This window comes from Rattus rattus, chromosome 9, assembly GCF_011064425.1.
Source record: "Rattus rattus isolate New Zealand chromosome 9, Rrattus_CSIRO_v1, whole genome shotgun sequence".
Taxonomy (NCBI): domain Eukaryota; kingdom Metazoa; phylum Chordata; class Mammalia; order Rodentia; family Muridae; genus Rattus; species Rattus rattus.
This window is the reverse complement of record NC_046162.1, coordinates 45,545,486-45,566,569: the sequence shown is the minus strand read 5'-3', so window position 1 is coordinate 45,566,569 and position 21,084 is coordinate 45,545,486. Positions and strand designations below refer to the sequence as shown.

Sequence of the window (21,084 nt, the reverse complement as noted above, 5' to 3'; positions counted from 1 at the left end):
ATTGCTGTAAAGAGATAACATGACCATGGCAACTCCATTTAATTGGGCTTATAATTCAAAGGTTTAGTGTATTATCATGGTGGGAGGCATAGTGACACAGGCAGACGTTGTGCGGGAGGGATAGCTGAGAGTTCTACATCTAGATCAGTAGACACAAGGAACAGATAATCATACTAGGCCTGGCTATGCATTTGAGAATTCAAAGTTCACCCCCAGTGACACACCTCTTCCCAAAAGGCCACACCTACTCCAAAAAGACCACACCTCCTTATCGTGCCACTCTGTATGACCGAGCATTTAAACACATGAGTCTATTGGGGTGGAGGTTGCACATTCCTATTTAAGCCACCAAATTTCACTTTCTGGTCCCCATAGGCATAATATAATGCAAAAAAAATGCATTCAGTCCAAATTCAAAAGTCCCCATAGTCTTTAACAGTCTTAAACTTGTTTAAAAGTACAAAGTATACAGTCTCTTTTGAGATTCATGCAATTTCCTAACCATGGTGCCCTAAAAAATCAAAATAAAAAAGCAGACCACATACTTCCAACTTATAGTGGCACAAGATATACTTAATCATTCCAAAGGGGAACATAGTGAGGAAATACTGGACCGAAACAATACCAAAACCCAGCTGGACAAATCCAAACTCCATAGTGACTGAGACCAAAGTTGCTCTTCAAATCTCCAACTCCTTTCAGTTTTGTTGACTGCAATACACTTTTTTCTCCTGGGCTGGTTCCACTCCCTATTTGCAGTTTTCCTTGACAGGTATCCCAAAGCTCCAAGATCTCCAACATTTGGGCTCTTCAACACAATTCATAATTCACCTTCACATCTTCCCACAATTGCCTCTCTATTCCTCCATACAGGGACACACCTGATACATCCCTGGCCTCAGTGGTTTTCCTTAGTCAAAAGAGGACCCTTTCTTTTATTCTTGACTCTAAAACTAGAACCATGTGAGAGAAGATTCCAAATGCTATTGCTTGCTGGAGCTACAACATAGTTCCCTCATTCAATTATATATTCACTGGCTTTCTCTTTTTGACAGTTTCCTTTACTGGCTATACCTGACTGTCCTGAAACTTGATTTATAGACCAGGCTTGTTTCAAACTCAGAGATCCACCTGCTTCTTCTACTGGAGTGTTGGGACTGTGCCATCACATCCAGCCCTAAACTATTCTTTAATTCCTTTTCACAAGTTGTAAGCTTAGCTGGGTGGGGTCTTGCCTGAAGTCACCATTCTCTTTATTCCATTTAACGTAAGGCTTTTCTTTAACCTGTTTATCTCCTTGAACACGGAATTTAGCTTTATTCCATTTTCTGGTACCTCCTTTATCCTTGATATGTACATTTTGTACTTTTCTTTCTCAGCTGGCTCCTTTTCATTATAGATCTTCATAAGAGTAAACACTAATAATTATAAGACAACGTCAATACTAGGCTGTTTTGAAATTTCCTCTTCCAATGCAATTTATCCAAAATTCTTCAATTCAGCCTTAGGAAGTTTCTTCAGACAAGGGCAAATCTTCACTAAAGTGTCACAAGAACAGTCTCTAGGCCACATAGTAATGATCTTCTCTTGAGCTAGGCCTTCACAGTTCAGATTACCCTCAGCACCACTGTCTTCCATGTTTCTACTAGAATCACCCATTAAGTATGCTTAAAGCATTCCACTGTTTTCCTAACTCAAATTTCCAAAGTCCACATTCCTCCAAACAAAAGTATGGTCAGGCCTGTCACAACAATACCCTACTCCTGGTATCAACTTCTCTCTTAGGATTTTTATTGCTATGAAGAGACACCATAACAAATGAAACTCTTATTAAGGAAAATGTTTCATTGAGGCTGGCTTACAGTTCAGAGGTTTAGTCCATTATTGTCATGGTGGAAAGCACGAAGGAATATAGGCAAACATGGTACTGGAGAACTAGCTGAGATTTCTACATCTCAATCAGCAGGCAGCAAGAAGAAACAGTTATACTATGCCTGCCTTGAGCATTTGAGCTGACCCCCAGTGACATACTTTCTACAACAAGACCATACCTACTCCAACAAGGCCATACCTCCTAAAAATACCACTCCCATGACCAAGCATCCAAACACAGCGGTCCGTCGTGGGGTCATTTCTATTTAAACCACCAACATTCTGATTCTCTCCATGTATAGTCACCAGCCACCTACAATCCTTTTCATTTTCCTTGGTTCTCCACATTTTCTACCCAGAACTTCCCATCAGTCATCCATGTTCCCTTTAGTTACTATGCTGGTAATATATGTGGTTCTTTTCTCATAGACTCAGCATAAGGACAGGGTCTTTTTTTTTTTTTTTTTTTTATTATTAACTTGAGTATTTCTTATATACATTTGAATGTTATTCCTTTCCGGTTTCGGGCAAACATCCCCTCCCCCTCCCCTTCCTTATGGGTGTTCCCCTCCCAACCCTCCCCCATTGCTGCCCTCTCCCCAACAGTCTAGTTCACTAGGGGTTCAGTCTTAGCAGGACCCAGGGCTTCCCCTTCCACTGGTGCTCTTACTAGGATATTCATTGCAACCTCACGAGGTCAGAGTCCAGGGTCAGTCCATGTATAGTCTTTGGGTAGTGGCTTAGTCCCTGGAAGCTCTGGTTGGTTGGCATTGCTGTACATATGGGGTCTCGAGCTCCTTCAAGCTCTTCCAGGTCTTTCTCTGATTCCTTCAACAGGGGTCCCGTTCTCAGTTCAGTGGTTTCCTGCTGGCATACGCCTCTGTATTTGCTGTATTCTGGCTGTGTCTCTCATGAGCGATCTGCACTCACATTTTGATCATCCGTCTTGAGTTTCATTTGTTCTAGGCATCTAGGGTAACTCAAGCATTTGGGCTAATAGCCACTTATCAATGAGTACATACCATGTATGTCTTTCTGTGATTGGGTTAGCTCACTCAGGATGATATTTTCCAGTTCAACCATTTGCCTACTGAATTTCATAAAGTCATTGTTTTTGATAGCTGAGTAATATTCCATTGTGTAGATGTACCACATTTTCTGTATCCATTCCTCTGTTGAAGGGCATCTGGGTTCTTTCCAGCTTCTGGCTATTATAACTAAGGCCACGATGAACATAGTGGAGCACGTGTCTTTTTTTTATATGTTGGGGCATCTTTTGGGTATATGCCCAGGAGAGGTATAGCTGGATCCTCAGGCAGTTCAATGTCCAATTTTCTGAGGAACCTCCAGACTGATTTCCAGAATGGTTGTAGCAGTCTGCAACCCCACCAACAATGGAGGAGTGTTCCCCTTTCTCCACATCCTCGCCAGCATTTGCTGTCACCTGAGTTTTTGATCTTAGCCATTCTCACTGGTGTGAGGTGAAATCTCAGGGTTGTTTTGATTTGCATTTCGACAGGGTCTTTTCAAGAGTCAACATCTATGGGACCTCATCTTTTACATCAGTGTGACTTGGCTCTTGTCTAGTCTGTTTCAAATTTAGGACATAGGTTGTTAGCAGCTCTTGTAGACTTGGGAAGGATTCATAGAGTTTGTCCAAGTTTTATAAGAAATTCATATTGTAAAAGACAGGAATAACTACTGCCTCTGGGACCTTCCATATTTCCTGGTTTCAGGGTGTAGGCACATAGAAATCATAGTCTATGCTCTGGACAGTGAAGAAAGGTAGGATACACAACTTTTAAAGGTCACTTATCCAGCAGTCTCTTGAATCTACAGCCACAGTCATGTCACTATAGAAAGTTATGGTGTAAATCCCATGAGGAACTGCCTTTAGTATTCTTGAGAAAACTCCAGCCAGCCCTGATCCAGACCCTACCCACCTGACCTCATCATCTCTCAAGCAGTGATAAGAGCAGATGTTCTCTTCTGTTTTGAAGTCACAGTCCTTTGTCAACACTGGCTGCATACAAGGTCATAATCAGGCTCAAGTCTGGTCTTTCTTTGTGTTTCTAAAGACCAAGCCAGTAGGTGGGAAACAGGCATTTGCAGAACAGTGTAATGCTAAATCTTGGCTGTAGATCAGAATCCCTGGGAATTTTCCAATAATGCTGATGCCTGCCTCCCTTCCAGAGCTGTTCAGATTTAACTCACATGGGGAAACCACCTGGGCACTGGGACTGCTCAAAGCATCCTCTGGGTGATCCTAATGAAAACTGAGAAATGTGTCTTAGCTCAGTCTGCAAAAGTGGGGGATAAGAACCATTAATTCAAAAAGAAGTCAGTTGCCTTTGACATGTTACTTGTAAACTATAGTAAATTCTATAATAAAAAATGTTTGAGGCTTATCACTTTATAAGAGTTATAGAAAAGGAGCCAAGACTGGATGCACTGGCCAAATCCACGACTTAGCGTCCTAGCTTCAGATTTCGTCTATCTCCAGTGTTGACGGGGCTTCCTGTGGGTAGTTTTATGTCTACACCTATGACTATATTGCCCAGCACATTTTTTTTCAATCAACATCTTTCTCTGGAGCCAGTCATAAGAGTACAAAGCATTGCTGATATGGGATGCATTCATTCCCATACAGGTAGCCCCTATACATAACTTTTCTGATAGCTTATTCTCTGGAACAAGTCATTTCCTCCCTTGATACCATGAGTCAAACAGATGAGTAAGACCCTCACCTGGCCGTTGGGAGGGATCACCTCGGTTAACTTTCTATAGGCGCTCAGCAGCAGTGTATGAGCATCTGTAGCTGTACAAATTAAGAACCCCACTATGTGATCCTTACTCACCTCCATCGAACCAATGCCTAGAAACATGGCCTATTTCCCTTCCTCTTGCTGAAAAGTAGTGCTCCTCCTGGCCTCACACGGTCATCTTACTTTATTTCCAACTGAAGTAACTAAGAAAATGGTTCCTTTCCTAAAGAATGAGTTGTCCATCTCTTCTGAGGGATCTCTGACCCTGATGATCTTGCAGGTGGACCTGGCCAGCCTCTGTTTGAAAGCTGGGGTAAAAAATCTCAGTACCGTGTTCCTGATGACTGATGCCCATGTGGCTGATGAGAGGTTCCTGGTGCTCATCAATGATCTCCTGGCATCTGGTAAGGAAGTCTTTACCCTTGAATACCTCTAACAAAGTGAGAGTTGTCGAAAGGTAGAGGAGTGGTCTGACATCAGGAAAGTCAGGCCATAGCTAAAGAACATTAACACAGGGAAGGCTGATTTGCTGAAGTCTTTCCCAAGGCTGCTGCAGCCTACAGTCATGCTAGTTCTTAAAGTCTCTTTTCATTGTAGACTGAGCAGTAATTTTGAGAATCTTCGTTGGACTGGATCTGATCAGTGGAAGAAGAGTGTGTAAGAGTCTGAGAATTTGCTAAATTCAGAGAGCAGATGCTATTTCCTCAGAATGCCCATGAGAAAGAGAAAGGGGGAGCATATATAGGTTAGGCACTGGGAGAAGACAGAGGGAGAGAAGATATGCTGATACCCCAGGGTAAGATCAAGTCACCAGTCAAGGGTTCAGCAAGGATTCCGAATCTTGATGGAAAAGAAGAGAGAAGCAGCAGCAGCAGATGTAGAATTTCTCTATGTAACTGTTCTCAGACTCCAGCGAAGTCCACATGCATTGCCAAGCACACCACAAAGGAGGAAGCAAAAACGCAGCTCTTGCTGCTTTGTAGTTCTTACTTATGCATGAATTCACAAGTAGCGTAAGTTCTTCTAAAAATGTATGTTTAAAGCTGTGTACACAGTCATGTGAAAAAATAAAGCACACAAACAACCCAAATGTAGTTGATAACTTCTGCATATGATAATAGGTTATGCATTTACATGAATATGTCAATCAAAGAGAATATGCTTTCCTGGATCCTGGTTCCTTACACCAAACATACATGTAAACTTCCCTTTCTCTGGGTCAAGAGAGCATTCAGTATACAGATGTCCCTAAGCAAAATTCCCATGTCAGTTCCCTGTACTTCAGAAGCCCATTCCTCCAGAACCACGCCTGCTCTGTTTCATATTCTTTAGTCTAAGGACTATGATCGCAGGATTTCTCTCCACCATCTCTCCTATATCACAAGGGTTTTATTTCAGGACAATGTCACTGTTTCAGAGTCATTGGCATTTAGCATTGCCCCTCATGGCATTTGACCATCATTCCATGAAGAGCCCCTGACTCCTGGCCCAGAACATGCACGAACAGGTTCTGTGATGGCTTTGTTTCTAGGGAGCACCTCTGCCCTGGATTCCTCACTGTGCTGCCTCCTAGAACAACCCTGAGCCTACACTTAACCCTGAGCCTACACTTACATCTTTCCCACTTGATTTTGTCTAAACTAACTTTATATCCAAGAGTTTTCCTGGAAACTCTTAAACTTGTTCTCCTCCGATAACAAATGTTTCCATTCTTACTTGCCGTCTTTAACATTTTATCATAGTATTTAATCTACACTATCACCACACCTTTGTGTGATTGTATTATATGAGACAGGGATCCAGTTCTCCTCCCACACTAAAGCTATCTTTTATTTTGGTTGTGAGCCTAGCCTTTAAAGGCCGAGCCATCTCCCCAGCCCACACTACAGCGATCTTAAAGCCTAATTCTGAAACAACTGAAAGAGTAAAACAGAGCTTTCAAAATGTACAGCTTTGGAGATGTCAGACATGGTGCCTGCCTCAGCCTGGATTTCATTTGGCACCACTAGAGCCAGGTCACCTTCTCCAACATTGATTTTAGCCCACTGAAGTTTCATTCCTCAGTGACGTATCTTTAATTTATTTCATTTAAAAGACAGTTCTGTTGAAGTGCAGACCAATTTCTGAAGTCTCACCCAATAAAATGTAAGCCTGCTGGTGCGGCTTTCCCTTCAGGGTGCAGATTTTCTCAAAATCATGATTCGCACCTGCGTGTTTAAGTAGGGCAGCAGGTTGGATAATGCTCCCCCTTTTAAATTAGCAACCTTAGTAGAGAGGATTAGAGCATATCTTCTACTTTTCACTTTCGAGTAAATAATTTCAGACTGGGAAGCCACTGGATAAAAGTCCAACCAAGAACATGGGGGTCCTAAAATATCTCTCAGTAATGCTTCAGTTCTGTGGGGTTGTCTGATCACTTGGTTGTTGGAACTCACAGTGGAAGGAGGAAACTACCTTGTGGTCTAAAGTCAGAAAGGCTGGGTTCTAGAAAAAAAGGGAGAATTCTACCACAGTGGAATGCTGGGTTGTGAATGCCCTTCCTGGACCTGATGCCTTGGGCACTCCTGCTAACGACTCAGTGCGCAGTAGTTATCTACAAGTCAGATTGGCTATAAAAGTATGTGTGTACCACTGATTCTGCCCTCCCCCAAAAGTGTGCCCCATAGAGCCAGTGACCTCATGCTGTAGGCTACAGTGTTTCCTCCCATGCACTTTCATTTGTTAGTATTACAACATCGCTGTCAAATCAAGCCACGGTGACAATACCAACCCCCCCCCCAAAAAAAGAAAAGAAAAACGCCTAAATGATCAGCCTCTGGTTCTCCTCTGTGTTCTAGACTCTGTGTCAGTGATTCCCTCCCAGTGTTGGCCCTTCCTTTAATATCTCTACCCACAAATGCTGTTTTCTCTCAACCCATCTCTGAATCCATATCTTTTCTATCCAGACCACCCAATTGGTTAATGTTTGCTATGACAAATTATGACACTTCTTAACTATGTCCTTCTATCCCAGGCAGCCCCCTGGTATTATAGTTGAGGCATGGCCTGTCTAAACTGTGATCCTGTATGAATGCCTGACTGGGTACAGTATGCAACCCGAAGTCCCTAGGTACAGGGAAACAGTCTTTCTGCTGCCCCTTCTCCCATTGCTACCATCATTGCCGAATTATGGGTTAGCATCCCTATTTCCTTGATGTTACACTCCAGGCTTTCTCCAGACATCCTGGCCTTCACTGTTCCTTCTGAAGTATATACTCTTCACCCATATCTGAAGACTCAAGTGACTTATTGGTAATATGCCTTTCCTTTACCATTCTATGTTCAGGACTATGAGTGGCCTCATCCACTTGAAAGATCAGTGGCTACACCATTCCCACTGTATTAACACAAGATTTTAAGGACACTAAAACTATGCTAGCAGTTGTTTGTTAATTTTACAGTGAGAAATAATCCAGGGACACAAAAACATAATGATTAAATACCTATTATCCAGTTTAGGAAGCAAAGCTTACAAAACTAGAACCACTGCAAAATTTTATTTCGGTTTTCTTCTTAGTCCTTAATGCCTCTTGGATCTTAAACAGCATTCTGGGAGGTCTCTTTAAACTGAGGTATACAATACTCTGTGGGTAATTCCATGAGAATGGTGTTATGTGAGATAGGTATTACTATAGGATAGTATGTTTTGGTAAGGCTTCATGCCAAAGATGGTGAGAAACATGGGTACTAAAATAGCCATCACAATCCCCAGATTTTTCTTCTGGGGACAAAGGAAGCAGTTTTGGTTTTGTTTGTTTATTTGTTTTTATTATTGTTGTTGTTATTTAACTGTAGGATCTAGGTGGGGTCATAGCTGAGAAGCGAGTGTAATACTGAATCAAGCACTTCCCTTTCATCCCAAGCTCCAACTGACTGAACCATACCAAGGCATCTGAGTGCCACCAAAACATGCCAACTGCATTTTGCTAATCTGGTTTACAAGATACTATAGCATTTAGCCTGTAAAAATGCCTGCAGGTAGACATGGAGATGTCAAACTTTAGGCCCTACTAGCACAGTTTTGAGATGTTTAAAGAGCTTCTGCCTTTATACAGATCACAAAATTCCCTAAGGCAGCTCTTATCAAATCACACACTGATACATATCACAGAATAAATGGCACGAATGTTCTCAGAAAAACTAGAGGGATGCATCTGAAAATGGGAACATTGCTCACAGTTCAGATGTCACTAGATATTCCATCCAGTGATCTTATAGGTTCCCAGGATCTTGAGAAAACCATGGTGAACGGATGAACCTGGATGAGTTTCAAAATGCCCCCAGAACTCTAGGCATCTTGCCGCTAAGGATATTCCATAAGTTCAGAGGAGCAAACATTGTCCACAGGGCAGAAAGAAAATACTGCAGGCTTTTCTGATCACCTGGTCTCTGTCATAGCCACTCAAGTCTGTCACTTAAGTATAAAAATAATCATAAACAATATGTAACTGTAAGAATATGACTGAACATAATGATTCATGAACAATAAAATTCTGAACTTCCCATAATTTTTGTGTGCCACTAAATATTGCTTTATTTCCAACATAAAGGATTATCTAAAAACGTTCATTTCTCAGCTTGTAGGGCACACCAAAAAGAGGCAGCGAGCAAATTTAGCCTGTGGGCCATTGTTCTTCTTCTCAGTATGCAGCATTTTTTAGAGAAACATCAAAAGTACATCAACTCTGCATCTTTCAAATGAAGGAAAGGTGAAAAGGATGTGAACCAGTCAATTACAAATGTCTTAGATCAAGGGGAAGCCATACCCAACCTGGAGGGCTGTGCCATACTCACACACAAGGAAGTGCAGGGGAGCACACAGTGTGGCACAAGCCAGCTCCATCTGTCTAACAAAACAACACAAGCTGCACCCTGAACCCCAACACTCCCAGCACACTAAATACCCTTTTCTTTTCCTAGCAGTTTTCTCTGATCCTCTTTTTTATCAAGAGAGCTGAAATATATTACTTCATTTGGAAGTCCGTAATTTTGACAAAAGATAGCACAAGGTATTTATCAGTATAACTACTTTTTTAGATTTATTTTTTACTTTGGTTTTTATGTATTTTTTATTTTTTATGTTTGTTTCACCTGCACGTGTGACTGTGCACCACATGCGTGCCTGTTGCCTGTGGAGACCAAAAGAGATTGCTAGATGCCTTGAAACTGGAGTTAGGTGGTACGAGCTACCATGGCTGCTGGGGGGTCAAACCCTGATCCTCTCTGAAAGAGCAGCCAATGGTCTTAACTAGTGAGCCATCTCTTCAGTCCTGGTTCGATCTTTTACATAATTTACGCTGTCATAAAAGTCCTATCTGGGTTAGTGACATTAGCCAAGTTTCCTCCAGATGTGGTAGTAGTTCAAGGACGTGCTCTAGCTCAGATCATAATTCTAGGCATGCTAGTATTGGAGACCATTGGCTAAACTACCCACTTTGGAGACCTCAAGTCCTCATAATTGGAAATGGACAGGGTGACCTTAAGAATTCATTCCATTTCTGCCACTTCTGCAGCATTAGAGTTGACATGCTGGTTTCGGAGAAGAAACAAAAGCTCATAAGAGCTAAGGACCTAAGGGAATCTCGTGGAAAGTTCTGGGTCCAGATAGCACTGTGCAGACCTTATGGTTTGATCTAGCAATGTGCCCATGATATTCCCTAAGCCCTCACATGACGAAGGTCTTTTAACTCTTCTCAGGTCGTCTTCTGCTTCCCTCGTTCTTCCATCTCTCATATTCATTTCGCTAAGACTGAGCTACGTCATAGAGCAAGAAACTCACGTCTCCCTGGGGGCCTCACAGAGTCTGAGTTTCTCTGCAGTGTGCCCCTGGCCTTCATCATTTCTTTTCTACCCCTCCAAGGTCAGCCCTTCCCTTAAGCAGGATCCAACCCAAGTCAGAATTTTTCTCCGTCCCGTATCTTCTTTCAATTTCGGCCTCACTTGCTTCCTGGCTTATAAACGGGTCTAAACCTATCCCTTCTTATCTAAATATATACATTTTTCCCTCTCTGATGTGAAATTCAAACATGTCTTAGATCCTTCTCCCAAACTAAATTATCCAAAGAATAAAATTCACAGTATTCACAGTATCAGCCTCACGTTGACTGTTTTCTTTACAAAATATTTTGAACATTCAAAAACATGGGGTAAAAAACAATCTTGGGATTGGAAATGATATTGAAAGATTAAAACTTTCCCCTGTGTGTATGAGTGCTGGCTGATTATATGCACTTCAACTTTACCAAATAAGAGTAGTTAAGCTACTTGGCAGTCCAGCTGTGGGGGCTCTATGACGTTTCCCACATCTATTCCTCCCACCTTTAACGACTCTCCATTTATCTGACACTAGGTTGTCAGTGAACAAACAAAATCTCGTTTTCCTTTCCCATTGTGCAAAGGACTTTGAACCATACACAACTCAAGGTATTTATTTAAGAGATTAAATAAAGAGGGTAAAAGCACTTGCGGCCAAACCCAATGACCCATTTCATTATGTGGAACCCACACAGTGAGAGGGAGTTCATTCCTTTAAGTTACCCTCTGACCTCCACCTGCTCTAAATCTTTATTGGACCCTCCACCTCTGCAGGACGGGTTATATGCTTAGTTTCCTGTTGGCCCTTAGACTGATGTTTCTTATGGGTTTGTAGATGTTCTTTCTATACTTTGGATACTAACCTCTCCTTATTGTACGGGTGGTAAATGCCATTTCAAAGTCTGTATTCATCATACCAACTTAGCTGGAACAACATAATATTAAACTGTATTTTTAATGTCTTAGCTTTCTCATTCTCTGTTTCAGAGGTTCTGTCCTACCCCAATACCTATATTTTAATGTCTAAATTGCTCCTGTCTTGCCTTTTTGTATTTATGTTTTTAATCTACCTGGAATTTACTTTCACATTGTAATCTAACTGCTCTGCTGTGTTGATACTGAATTATCCAAGCATCTTTATGTATTAGTCTCTCTCATTGCATGTCAATCTTCAATATTAGATTCTGTTGCCATTTCTTTTATCTGAGTTGCCTCATAAATACATCACTTTTATTATGTTAATTTACCGCAGGACCAATTTCACATTGCTTTAACAGTCTTCGCTTTACAGGGAGATTTGGCTCCTGACAGGGTGACAACCTCCTTCTAGTTCTTCTCTCCTCTTTGGAGTCTTTCTTCGGATATCTCAGTTAGGATCAATTTTTGCATAGGTTTTTGTCTCTGTGTCAGGTGTGGGACTCACTGTATCACACCCGTGAGCATATGTCTCTCTTTTCCTACTAGGATTTCACTTCATTTCTTCCACAACACCTTGTCTCAGGTTTAAGACCTTGCACTTTTCACATATTCACTACTTAGCTGCCTGCAGTTGTGTTGCTATTCCAAATGATAACTTTTAAATTATCTTTTCTCTTTTGCTGGATAACAAAAACCACAATTTATTTTATCACATTGTCTTTGTATACAGTAAGGCTGGCTGGCGTTAAACACTCTCGTAAGTTTTAATTATTGGTGCAAACATTTTCTTAGATTTTCTCTGTATAAAACTGGATTTCAAGTGATAATATTTACACTGCTTTAATTATCTTTATACATGCCTCTGGTTTTACTGTTTTTTTTTTAAATTTTTGCACAGTCTGAAACAGCCTGTGTGATGTTAAATGGAAACATGTCAGCAGCTATGCATGTATTCTTTATTTAAAAGTAAACATACAGTGTTTCATTATTAGTATGTTCAGGATTGATATCTGTCATTGGATTGAGAAATCTTACTTCTTCCTGTCTGCAAACAATACTTTAGAAACTCTGCCTCTATTCCAATGATTTTGTTGTTTAAATCTTCCTAAAAACATTTTATTACATTTCCTTATTTATTGTGAAACATAAAAGGTACATGTGCCACAGTGCATGTGCGGGTTAGAGGGTAACATGAAGGACTGAACTCTCTCCTTTTAAGACCATGTGGGTTCCGGGGATCAAACACTGATCATCAGGATGGGCACTAAGTGCTTTTACCTGCTGAGCTATCTCACTGGCCCATTTGCTTCTTAAATCTCAATGTAGCAAATTATTCATCAAATTTTCTGATGTGTAAACATGTTGGCATTTCCATTAAGATCCCTATTATATATACCAATTGATGTATTTGTTAGATTTTTTAACTTTATTTATTTCTGGGATTGAACATACAATGTCTCATATACTGCCTCATCAATGTGTTTTATCTCATCTTAAGATCTTGCCAATGTGGTCAAAGGTCAACAATTTGGCATAGTTTCAACACACATCTCTTTTAGTTATTATGAGTGAGTGTAGACTCTTTTCATAGCTGCAGACTTCGGGTATATTAAAAAAGTGAGCAGTTTCAGTCAACATTTCTGTTCTTCCAATGAGGGTGGGCACCCTATCCATGTGACTAAAGGACCTTTTATTTCCGTTATTGAGGACTCTCCGTTCCTAGTCTCATTTGTGAAGAATGTCTTTATGCAGTAGGTAAATCTTCCGAGCTGCTGTCTCTCCTTTGCAGTTCCTGGGTCGTGCCACTGTTTTGTCATTTTTTAAGATGCTAAATGTCTCCATTTGGGAACATCAAATTAATTTTTTAAGTTAATTGAGTTGTATTCAGAAAATTCTTTTTCAGTCAAAACTCTTAAGAATTTTTTCTCCACCATTTTCTGGTCCTTTTCTCAGCTTTTAATAGTTAAACAATTGATCTATTTAAAATTTATCATAGAGTACAAATTAAGATGAGAAAGCAATACAGATTTTGTGAGTCTTAGTTCTGCAAACACAGTCTGCTGAATTCTTAGGTAACTCCCCCCCTGCTGCCCATTGACTTAAAGCACTGTGTTTTCACATTAAACTCCAGGGTCCCATCCTGGTTTCACTTACCCTGTAGTAAGTGACTTTGCTCAATCTCCTTAATCATATGTTCATAGTTGTATGTTACTTTTAGCCTTTTTTTACTGTAAGTCTTTCAAATAAGTATGGTTTATATTTCCTTCTAAGTAGTAAACTCCTTAAGGGTACAGTTTCCATAAAAGTCAATAATATAGTAGTTGGTAAATAAATGCCTTGAACCAAAGAAGAAATGACTAGTTGGGATGTTAACGCAAGATAACAAAAAGATACCGTGTACCCCTTCCTCTCATTAATGCATTTGTTCCCTGTCTTGGTATGATATGTCCAGTTTCATCAGTACATAAGGTTGAACACAGTGGAAAACAAAGCAACCTATATTTTAATGCAAAATAACTCCCTTTGGGTGATTGTGTCAACTAACATGATGTCAAAGCCATCTGTCTATCCCCCATTTATCCCCAGGTGAGATCCCAGATCTCTACTCTGAGGAGGAGGAGGAGAACATCATAAACAATGTCAGGAATGAGGTCAAAAGCCAGGGACTCATTGACAGCAGAGAGAACTGCTGGAAGTTCTTCATAGAGAGAGTCCGGAGACAACTTAAGGTATAGAAAGGCTAACTGTGGGGCATGGGCACCGCCAGTGCTACCGGATGTGATAAATTAGACACTGCCCCTCTGGACTGGGTCAGGAGGACATAGTAAAGATACAGTGATCTTTTGGCTGACTAGTACTGCCAGTCTACTGTTTTCCTCTACTTTATGAACAGGACCATCTTGTGCACAATGTGGCCCCAGCATTATTGAGCCCTTTGCTAGAAAGATAGGTTGGCAGGGGAAGATTGTAACCCTCTTCCTGTTCGGCGTGCTTTTCAATTTTCTAGGAGATTAATAACCCAAACTTCTGCTTGTTTCTCTGTGGGCTTCTCTGATACTTCCTTGTTCCTCCCTCCTCTTCTGATGTCACCTTTCTGTCCTCCCTCTCCTTCTGATGTCTCAGGTGACTCTCTGCTTCTCCCCTGTGGGGAACAAGCTGAGAATTCGAAGCAGGAAGTTCCCAGCCATTGTGAACTGTACTGCTATCAACTGGTTCCACGAGTGGCCTCAGGAGGCACTGGAGTCTGTGAGCCTCCGTTTCTTGCAGAATACAAAGAACATTGAGGTAAGAGGGAAAAGGGCTCCCCTGAGGGTCCACCTCACCTTAGGCATCCCGGGGTCAAGGTTAAAGTTGGAGGTTGGATAGAACCATTGAGCATAACTTTCTATGGCGTCAAGGGTTGGATAATCATATTCAATCTCATTATTTCTGGTGTGTTAGCCTGCAGTGAAGCAATCGATTAGCAAGTTCATGGCCTTTGTCCACATAAGTGTCAACAAGATATCCCAGTCATACCTGACCAATGAGCAGCGCTACAACTACACCACTCCCAAGTCCTTTCTGGAGTTCATCAGACTTTACCAGAGCTTGCTGGAGAGGAATGGAAAAGAGCTCCAGTCCAAGGTGGAGAGGCTGGAGAATGGGCTGTTAAAGCTGCACAGCACCTCAGCCCAGGTAAGCAGTGTCTCTCTTTTCTGCCCAGTGAAGAGCAACCCTGAGCCATTGCATTGAAAGTTAAGATTTCAAAACCCTATGTGGTCATCTAGAGCCACCACAGCATCAGAACTAGGATCAAAAGCCAAGAGCAGAAGCACACATCTTCAGCTAAGGTCTTGTCTGCCCCAGCTCACTGAAGCTGGAATCCTCTAAGGGACTTTCCCCATTTCCTCAAGGCCATCTTTTCTTTCTTCTCCATTTTTCTTTCCTTTTCAGTCACTGCCATTCTGTTATAGTCTATTTGAGTTGCTATAACAAAATATCTGTGGTGGAATACTTTATAAAGAACAGAATGATCTTTTTATTCACCGATCTGGAAGTACCAAAGCAGAGCACCTCTCTATGCTAAGCTCTGGTGAAGGATGTATGGCAGTGGTAAAACCACACATAGATATATTCGGTGTGTATAGAAGAGGGAATTGGGAAATTCTGGGCTTGCTTTATATAACAATCCATTGTCATGTAAAATGACCCTGTCCCAGAAGATAAGATCAGCATTAATTCATTTGTATCAATGGACATCTTAGGATCTAGTTGCCTTCCACTACACTGAGGACCAAAATTCCAGCACATAATCACATGAACATTTGGGGAGCATATCATACCCAAATCATTCATCTTCCATACTCAGAACCAAAGTAAAAAAGTAATGAGAAGAATTGGTTCAGGGTTATAACTGTGTGTGTGTGTGTGTGTGTGTGTGTGTGTGTGTGTGTGTGTGTGTGTGTTTGTACAGCAATATATCTTAAAAGCTCTTATTTAAATGAATCTTATCATTTCATTCATTCTTACACTATTTATAAGTAGTTGGTTATGATAAGAAGACCAGTTTCATCCTGTCCTTTCTGGATCCTTCTATTTACTCTTTCAAATGGAACTGGCTCATTTTTTTCCAACTTTCTATCCTTCCTTTAAGGACTAGAAGAGCTTCAGTACCTACTTTGCTTCCACCCATGTTTGTCAAATAACACCTTTCCCTCAAGGGCCCATTTCTATCTTCTGTCTATCAGTAACCAAGTCTGCTGCTAACAGTGGTATGGCATTTCATGAATTTGCACAATTCAGGGACCATTGTACTCACCATAATGAATGTCACACATTCCAGCGGATAGCTGGCCTCTTGGTAAACATCACATATGTCTATAGATAGAGGACCTATTGATAAACATCACATGTCCTTATAGGTACATGGAGCTCTCGAAGCACATATGTTCCTGTAGATACATGGGCCTCTTGGTTAACAACCCATGTAAACAGAAGACAGCTCTCCTTGCCTACAAATTTTGCCTTCAGAATTATGCTTTTGAACTTTTCTCTCTGGGCTTTCTCTCTTCTCCCAATTTTAGTTTCTTGATTCAGAATACAGTGTATCTAAAGGACCTAAGTTCACTCAGGGGATGAAGTGAGCTCTCACAATCTGAAAAGGTAACTCCTCTTGTACTCTTCTTCTACATTAATTCAATAGCTGTTGCATTCTCTGTTCATCTGGCCTGGGCTGGCCTCTAGGAGCCATGAACAGCTGGCTGCACCTGTTCCTGGGCCTGAATTGATCATGTTCTCACTGTGGCCATCACCCTGCTGGCCATTTTCTCTGCATTACAGGAGAGGCTTTCAGGTTAATTTCACCAATACTCGCTTTATAGCATATAATATTGCTTCTGCTTCATATGCTTCCAATAGGAATTTTAATGACACCATTGCACTTTAATGGCATAGCAGCACTTCCTTCTGTCCTCTTCATCAGAACACTCAATCGCTTTCACTTCATCTGGTTTTTGGCGAATGGTTTCGTAGAATTCTTTGAACCTGTGAATCCAACAGCTTTGGGACGTTTTCTCTAGTCTGCTGATGGTTACGTTCTCTATCTCCCAGAATATACCATTTCCTTGTCTGTTCTACGGGTTCAGTTTCCTTCCTTTTCTTAGTTTGCCTTTGGCAAATTGATATTACTTCAGTATCTGTCATCAGGTTGCTGTGTGATGACCAGCAGCCTGTCTCAGAGTTCCAGTTCACAGAAAAGTGGAGCACACAGATTCTAGGCAATGCAGGAACACTTTAACACACGTGCCTCTGTGCTGTAGAAAGTGTGTGTGCGTGCGTGCGTGCGTGTGTGTGTGTGTGTGTGTGTGTGTGTGTGTGTGTGTGTGTGTTTTATCATTTCTCTTCTGATTTTTGGATCTCTGAATTCACAGAGAAAAGCAGAGATAACTCCCAGTACAGTACCAGATTTTCTGATGCCTTCTACTTATCCTCCCTTTCTTTCTCCACTCGTCACCACAAGACCCTCAGAACACTCTCCGTACCTCCTCTAACACATGTGCCATCTCCCCTCTTCCTCCTCCCTGGGAACCACTGATTTATTTGTGCAGAGAGTGGTAGGCAGGGAGTGAGGGCTGTGAAAGGTGTCCTGACCTCATGTAGCAGACACTAATATCTCTTTTGTTCAGATGTCTTAGAATAGACAATGAAGAAGGCACAAATATTCATGTTCATAGTGGAGGTAATTTCTCTAATGAGCAAATGCCAAGTTATCCCGTTGGCTAAATCTAGCTCTCTGTGTGCCTACTGGAGAATCTTGACCTCAGGTTCAATATCTGCCACCAAGAATCAGCTCTCTCCTTCTGTGTCCTCTACATCTGTGATTACCACTTCTAGCTACCGATATTACTTACACTGGAAGCTTCCCACATCCAAGAATCCACAAGTTCTGGGTGTTTCCTATGTATCTCAAAATCTGTCCACTGGGCTGCTTCGCTAAGTCATTATTTCTTTTAAAAAAAAATGGCTTCCTGCCTGATTGTTTTTGACAGAGTGAATTCTTAGTCTCTTATCCTCCACTCTGTATTATCCTCCACTCTTATTATCCCACATCATCCATCTCAGCCCAAATCCCTGGAGGCATCCTCAACTCTGCTTGCTCCTTTTTCCTTCCATATTCACTCCCAAGCCATCGAAGTGCACCATTAGTTCAGGCTTCACAATATATTAGCATTCCCTAGTCACTCCCTGCACTGCTACCAGCTCAGTCTGAGCTCCTGACATCTTGACCTAGACAGTCATGACACCCTCAGAATGCACATATCTACTTCTGGTGTTGTCCCTCTTCAGTCTGCCACCAAATGAGCAGGCAGGTTTCAAACACAAATCAGACCATGTCTTTTCTGCTCAAGATCTTATGATCCCTTCTCCTCCTCTTCTTCCTCCTCCTCCTCCTCCTCCTTCTCCTCCTCTTCTTCCTTCTCTTCTTCCTCCTCCTCTTCTTCCTTCTCTTCTTCCTCCTCCTCTTCTTCCTTCTCTTCTTCCTCCTCCTCTTCTTCCTTCTCTTCTTCCTCCTCCTCTTCCTCCTCCGCCTCCTCAGTGGCTTCCACAGATCCTTTCTAGCTCTGCCCTTCAGCTCCCAGACTTCATCTCCTGCTAACCCATCTCTGAAGCAACAGCCAGGCTGCCTCTGAATCCCCTTCTCAGATACATTGGGACTTGGTGACACTGTTTCCTTTGTCTGGGCATCTCTCCAGAATCTCCATAATACACTTCTCTTTCCCATATCACCTTCAGAAGAGATCGCCACTCCTCTCTACGCTTGCCCCTCGTTATTCCACCCCAAAGGTTCTCTGTAGTGTGTGTCCTTATCTGACATATCTTATAAGTTACTTATGTGTTATATAGTCAGTTATGACTGTTGCTATCAGTTGGCTATAAGCCCTGGAAGGACCGGAGTTCTTATCTGTTTGAACACTATACCCTAAGAGCCTCAAGAATAGCTAAGCAGAATGACACTAGTTTAATAGCTGTTGCATGAATTAATCAGTGATTGCACAGTGTTTGACGCTGTGTTCCTGGCTGTGTTCTGCACCCTTGAATAGTGTTCTACTTATGCTTTTCTCCCTCCACTCTGTCCAGCAGAACCCCAGAGCTGAGTCCTGTCTGTGTGTTCTCACCAGCGTCTGCACTGACAGCTGATCCTGGGTGGTTTTGCTAGCCCTCCCAAAACACTATCTAAGCTTAAGGAGTTATCCATGTCATTGTCTTCAGTACCTTCTGGGAAGAAACCTCTCTCTTTGGCAGTATGTGTTGGGTCCTTAAAGACCCAAGGTTTGCCCTTCTTCAGGCATTTCCCTGAGAATAGAGCATGGCTCTCATTCATGGAGGAAGCCCTACTGTGGGAAAGAGCCTTTTCTGGGTTCCTGAGGTTGCCTTAATGTTCTGTTCTGGTAGAATTAAGTAAGGAGAAATGCAAATGTGGCTTAGATGTTTGTTAGAGAAGAAAAAAGCCTTAACCTAGCCTTCCCTGATCTGTTGCTCTGTTGAAGAATCCTAAATTGAACCTGATCTCCTTGTTACTGGAGAGTGGCCTCTTTCTGACTGGCAGGACCCTGCTGTCATTCCACACCTCAGCTTAAGAGTTATTAAATTCCTATTCATGGCGAAGGTAATTATTTACCTTAAGGTCACAGCTATATCTGCAATCAGCAAAACAAAACAATCACACAGAAAAAAAAAGAAGAAAAAAGAGGGAAAAACAAACAAAACACACTTCGATTTTCTCAAATCTCCCAAGATTTCAAAAGAAACAAAAAGTTACTGGTGTATGTGCTGGGTTGATTTCCTGCCTCTATTATTATCGGTTCTTGGTAGAAAAAAGCAAGATTCATTTATCCTTTATCTCAAAGACCAATACATGGTAGGTATTCTATGAAATATGTAATTAAGTGGACATGTGAGTATATAGTGGGTGAAGAGACAAAACCTTATCTCCACGTTCACATTAGGGGTGCAGGCCGACTTTGGGCAATGGGAGATGTGTGGTAGGCATTCTCTAAACACTTATGGCTGCCGGCATTACTCCTCCAGTAAATGTGGCATATTAGTTTTTAACTCTGGTGTACTCACTTCATCTGTTCTTGAATTAGTTGATTTGGGGGGGGGCAGAAAATTTCTAAATTATGCCATCATAATCATGGTATAAGGCAATAACTTGAATCATAGTAACAGAATCCTACCACTTGAGTATGACAGTTTTCAGTGATCCTGATCAGTGTGAGAATGCTAAAAGAATGTTACAGCTCTGGCTCAGACATGATGCAAATTCATTTATTAATATTGTTATGTGAGAATGGCTCGTGATTATGGTAATAATGGAAACACGAAAATTGTGAGGAGTGACTGGAGAAGTGGCTCCAGAGTTAAGAGTAGATATTGCTCTTACAGAGGACTCGGTTTAGTTTCTAACACCTGCATCCCTCACAACTACCTGTAAGTCCAGATCCAGGGGATCCAAAACCCCCTCCTGCCCTCTGCAGGCACCTGTACCCAAAAGTGCACACACCCACTCACACATGGACATACACATATTCATGTGATTGAAAATTAATAAATCCTTCAGGAAATTGTACAATAATCCAACATTGGTCAGCTTCAGGTGTATGATTTTGTACTGAGATCTGGTTTGGTAAATAGCTTTTTGATTGTGGGACTAAACTTCCTTCTGATTCATCCTTTCCAATTAAGACTCAAGTGCTATTGATTTCAAATCTTAGCATGATTTACCCCCTCTAGATGCTAGAGCTTGGATATCTAGGGGATGTCACTCAAGAGTTTGTCTGCGGGAGCCCAGTACTAGTTCTGATGGTGTTAAGGAGCATTGAAAAGGTGAAACAGAACATGAGGTAATTATATCTTGGGATGCCAACCATGGAGGGATTAATAATTTCAGAACTAAACAATAATTCTTGATAGTGTGGGATGGTTGGTTTTGTTTAATTGTTTGTCGGTTGATTGGTTGAGTATTTGGTTCATTATTTTGAGACAGATTCTTACTTTGTATTCTAGCCCAGGCTGACCTCAAAGTTACAGTGATTCTCCTGCCTCACCATTCCAAAGTGCTGGGGTTATAAGCCATAACTGAAAAGGCTGATACACACACACACACACACACACACACACACACACACACACACAC

The 21,084-nt window shown here is 41.5% G+C and overlaps 1 protein-coding gene across 1 annotated transcript in view; it reads left to right on the top strand.

Moving 5' to 3' along the window:
* Dnah9 (dynein axonemal heavy chain 9) overlaps positions 1-21,084 on the top strand; it is a 343,066-nt gene that overhangs the window by 213,627 nt on the left and 108,355 nt on the right. The window contains exons 45-48 of the mRNA XM_032914418.1: positions 4,918-5,041; positions 13,995-14,137; positions 14,532-14,693; positions 14,850-15,083. Of these exons, the coding sequence (XP_032770309.1) occupies positions 4,918-5,041; positions 13,995-14,137; positions 14,532-14,693; positions 14,850-15,083 (663 nt within the window). The remainder of the gene's footprint in view (positions 1-4,917; positions 5,042-13,994; positions 14,138-14,531; positions 14,694-14,849; positions 15,084-21,084) is intronic.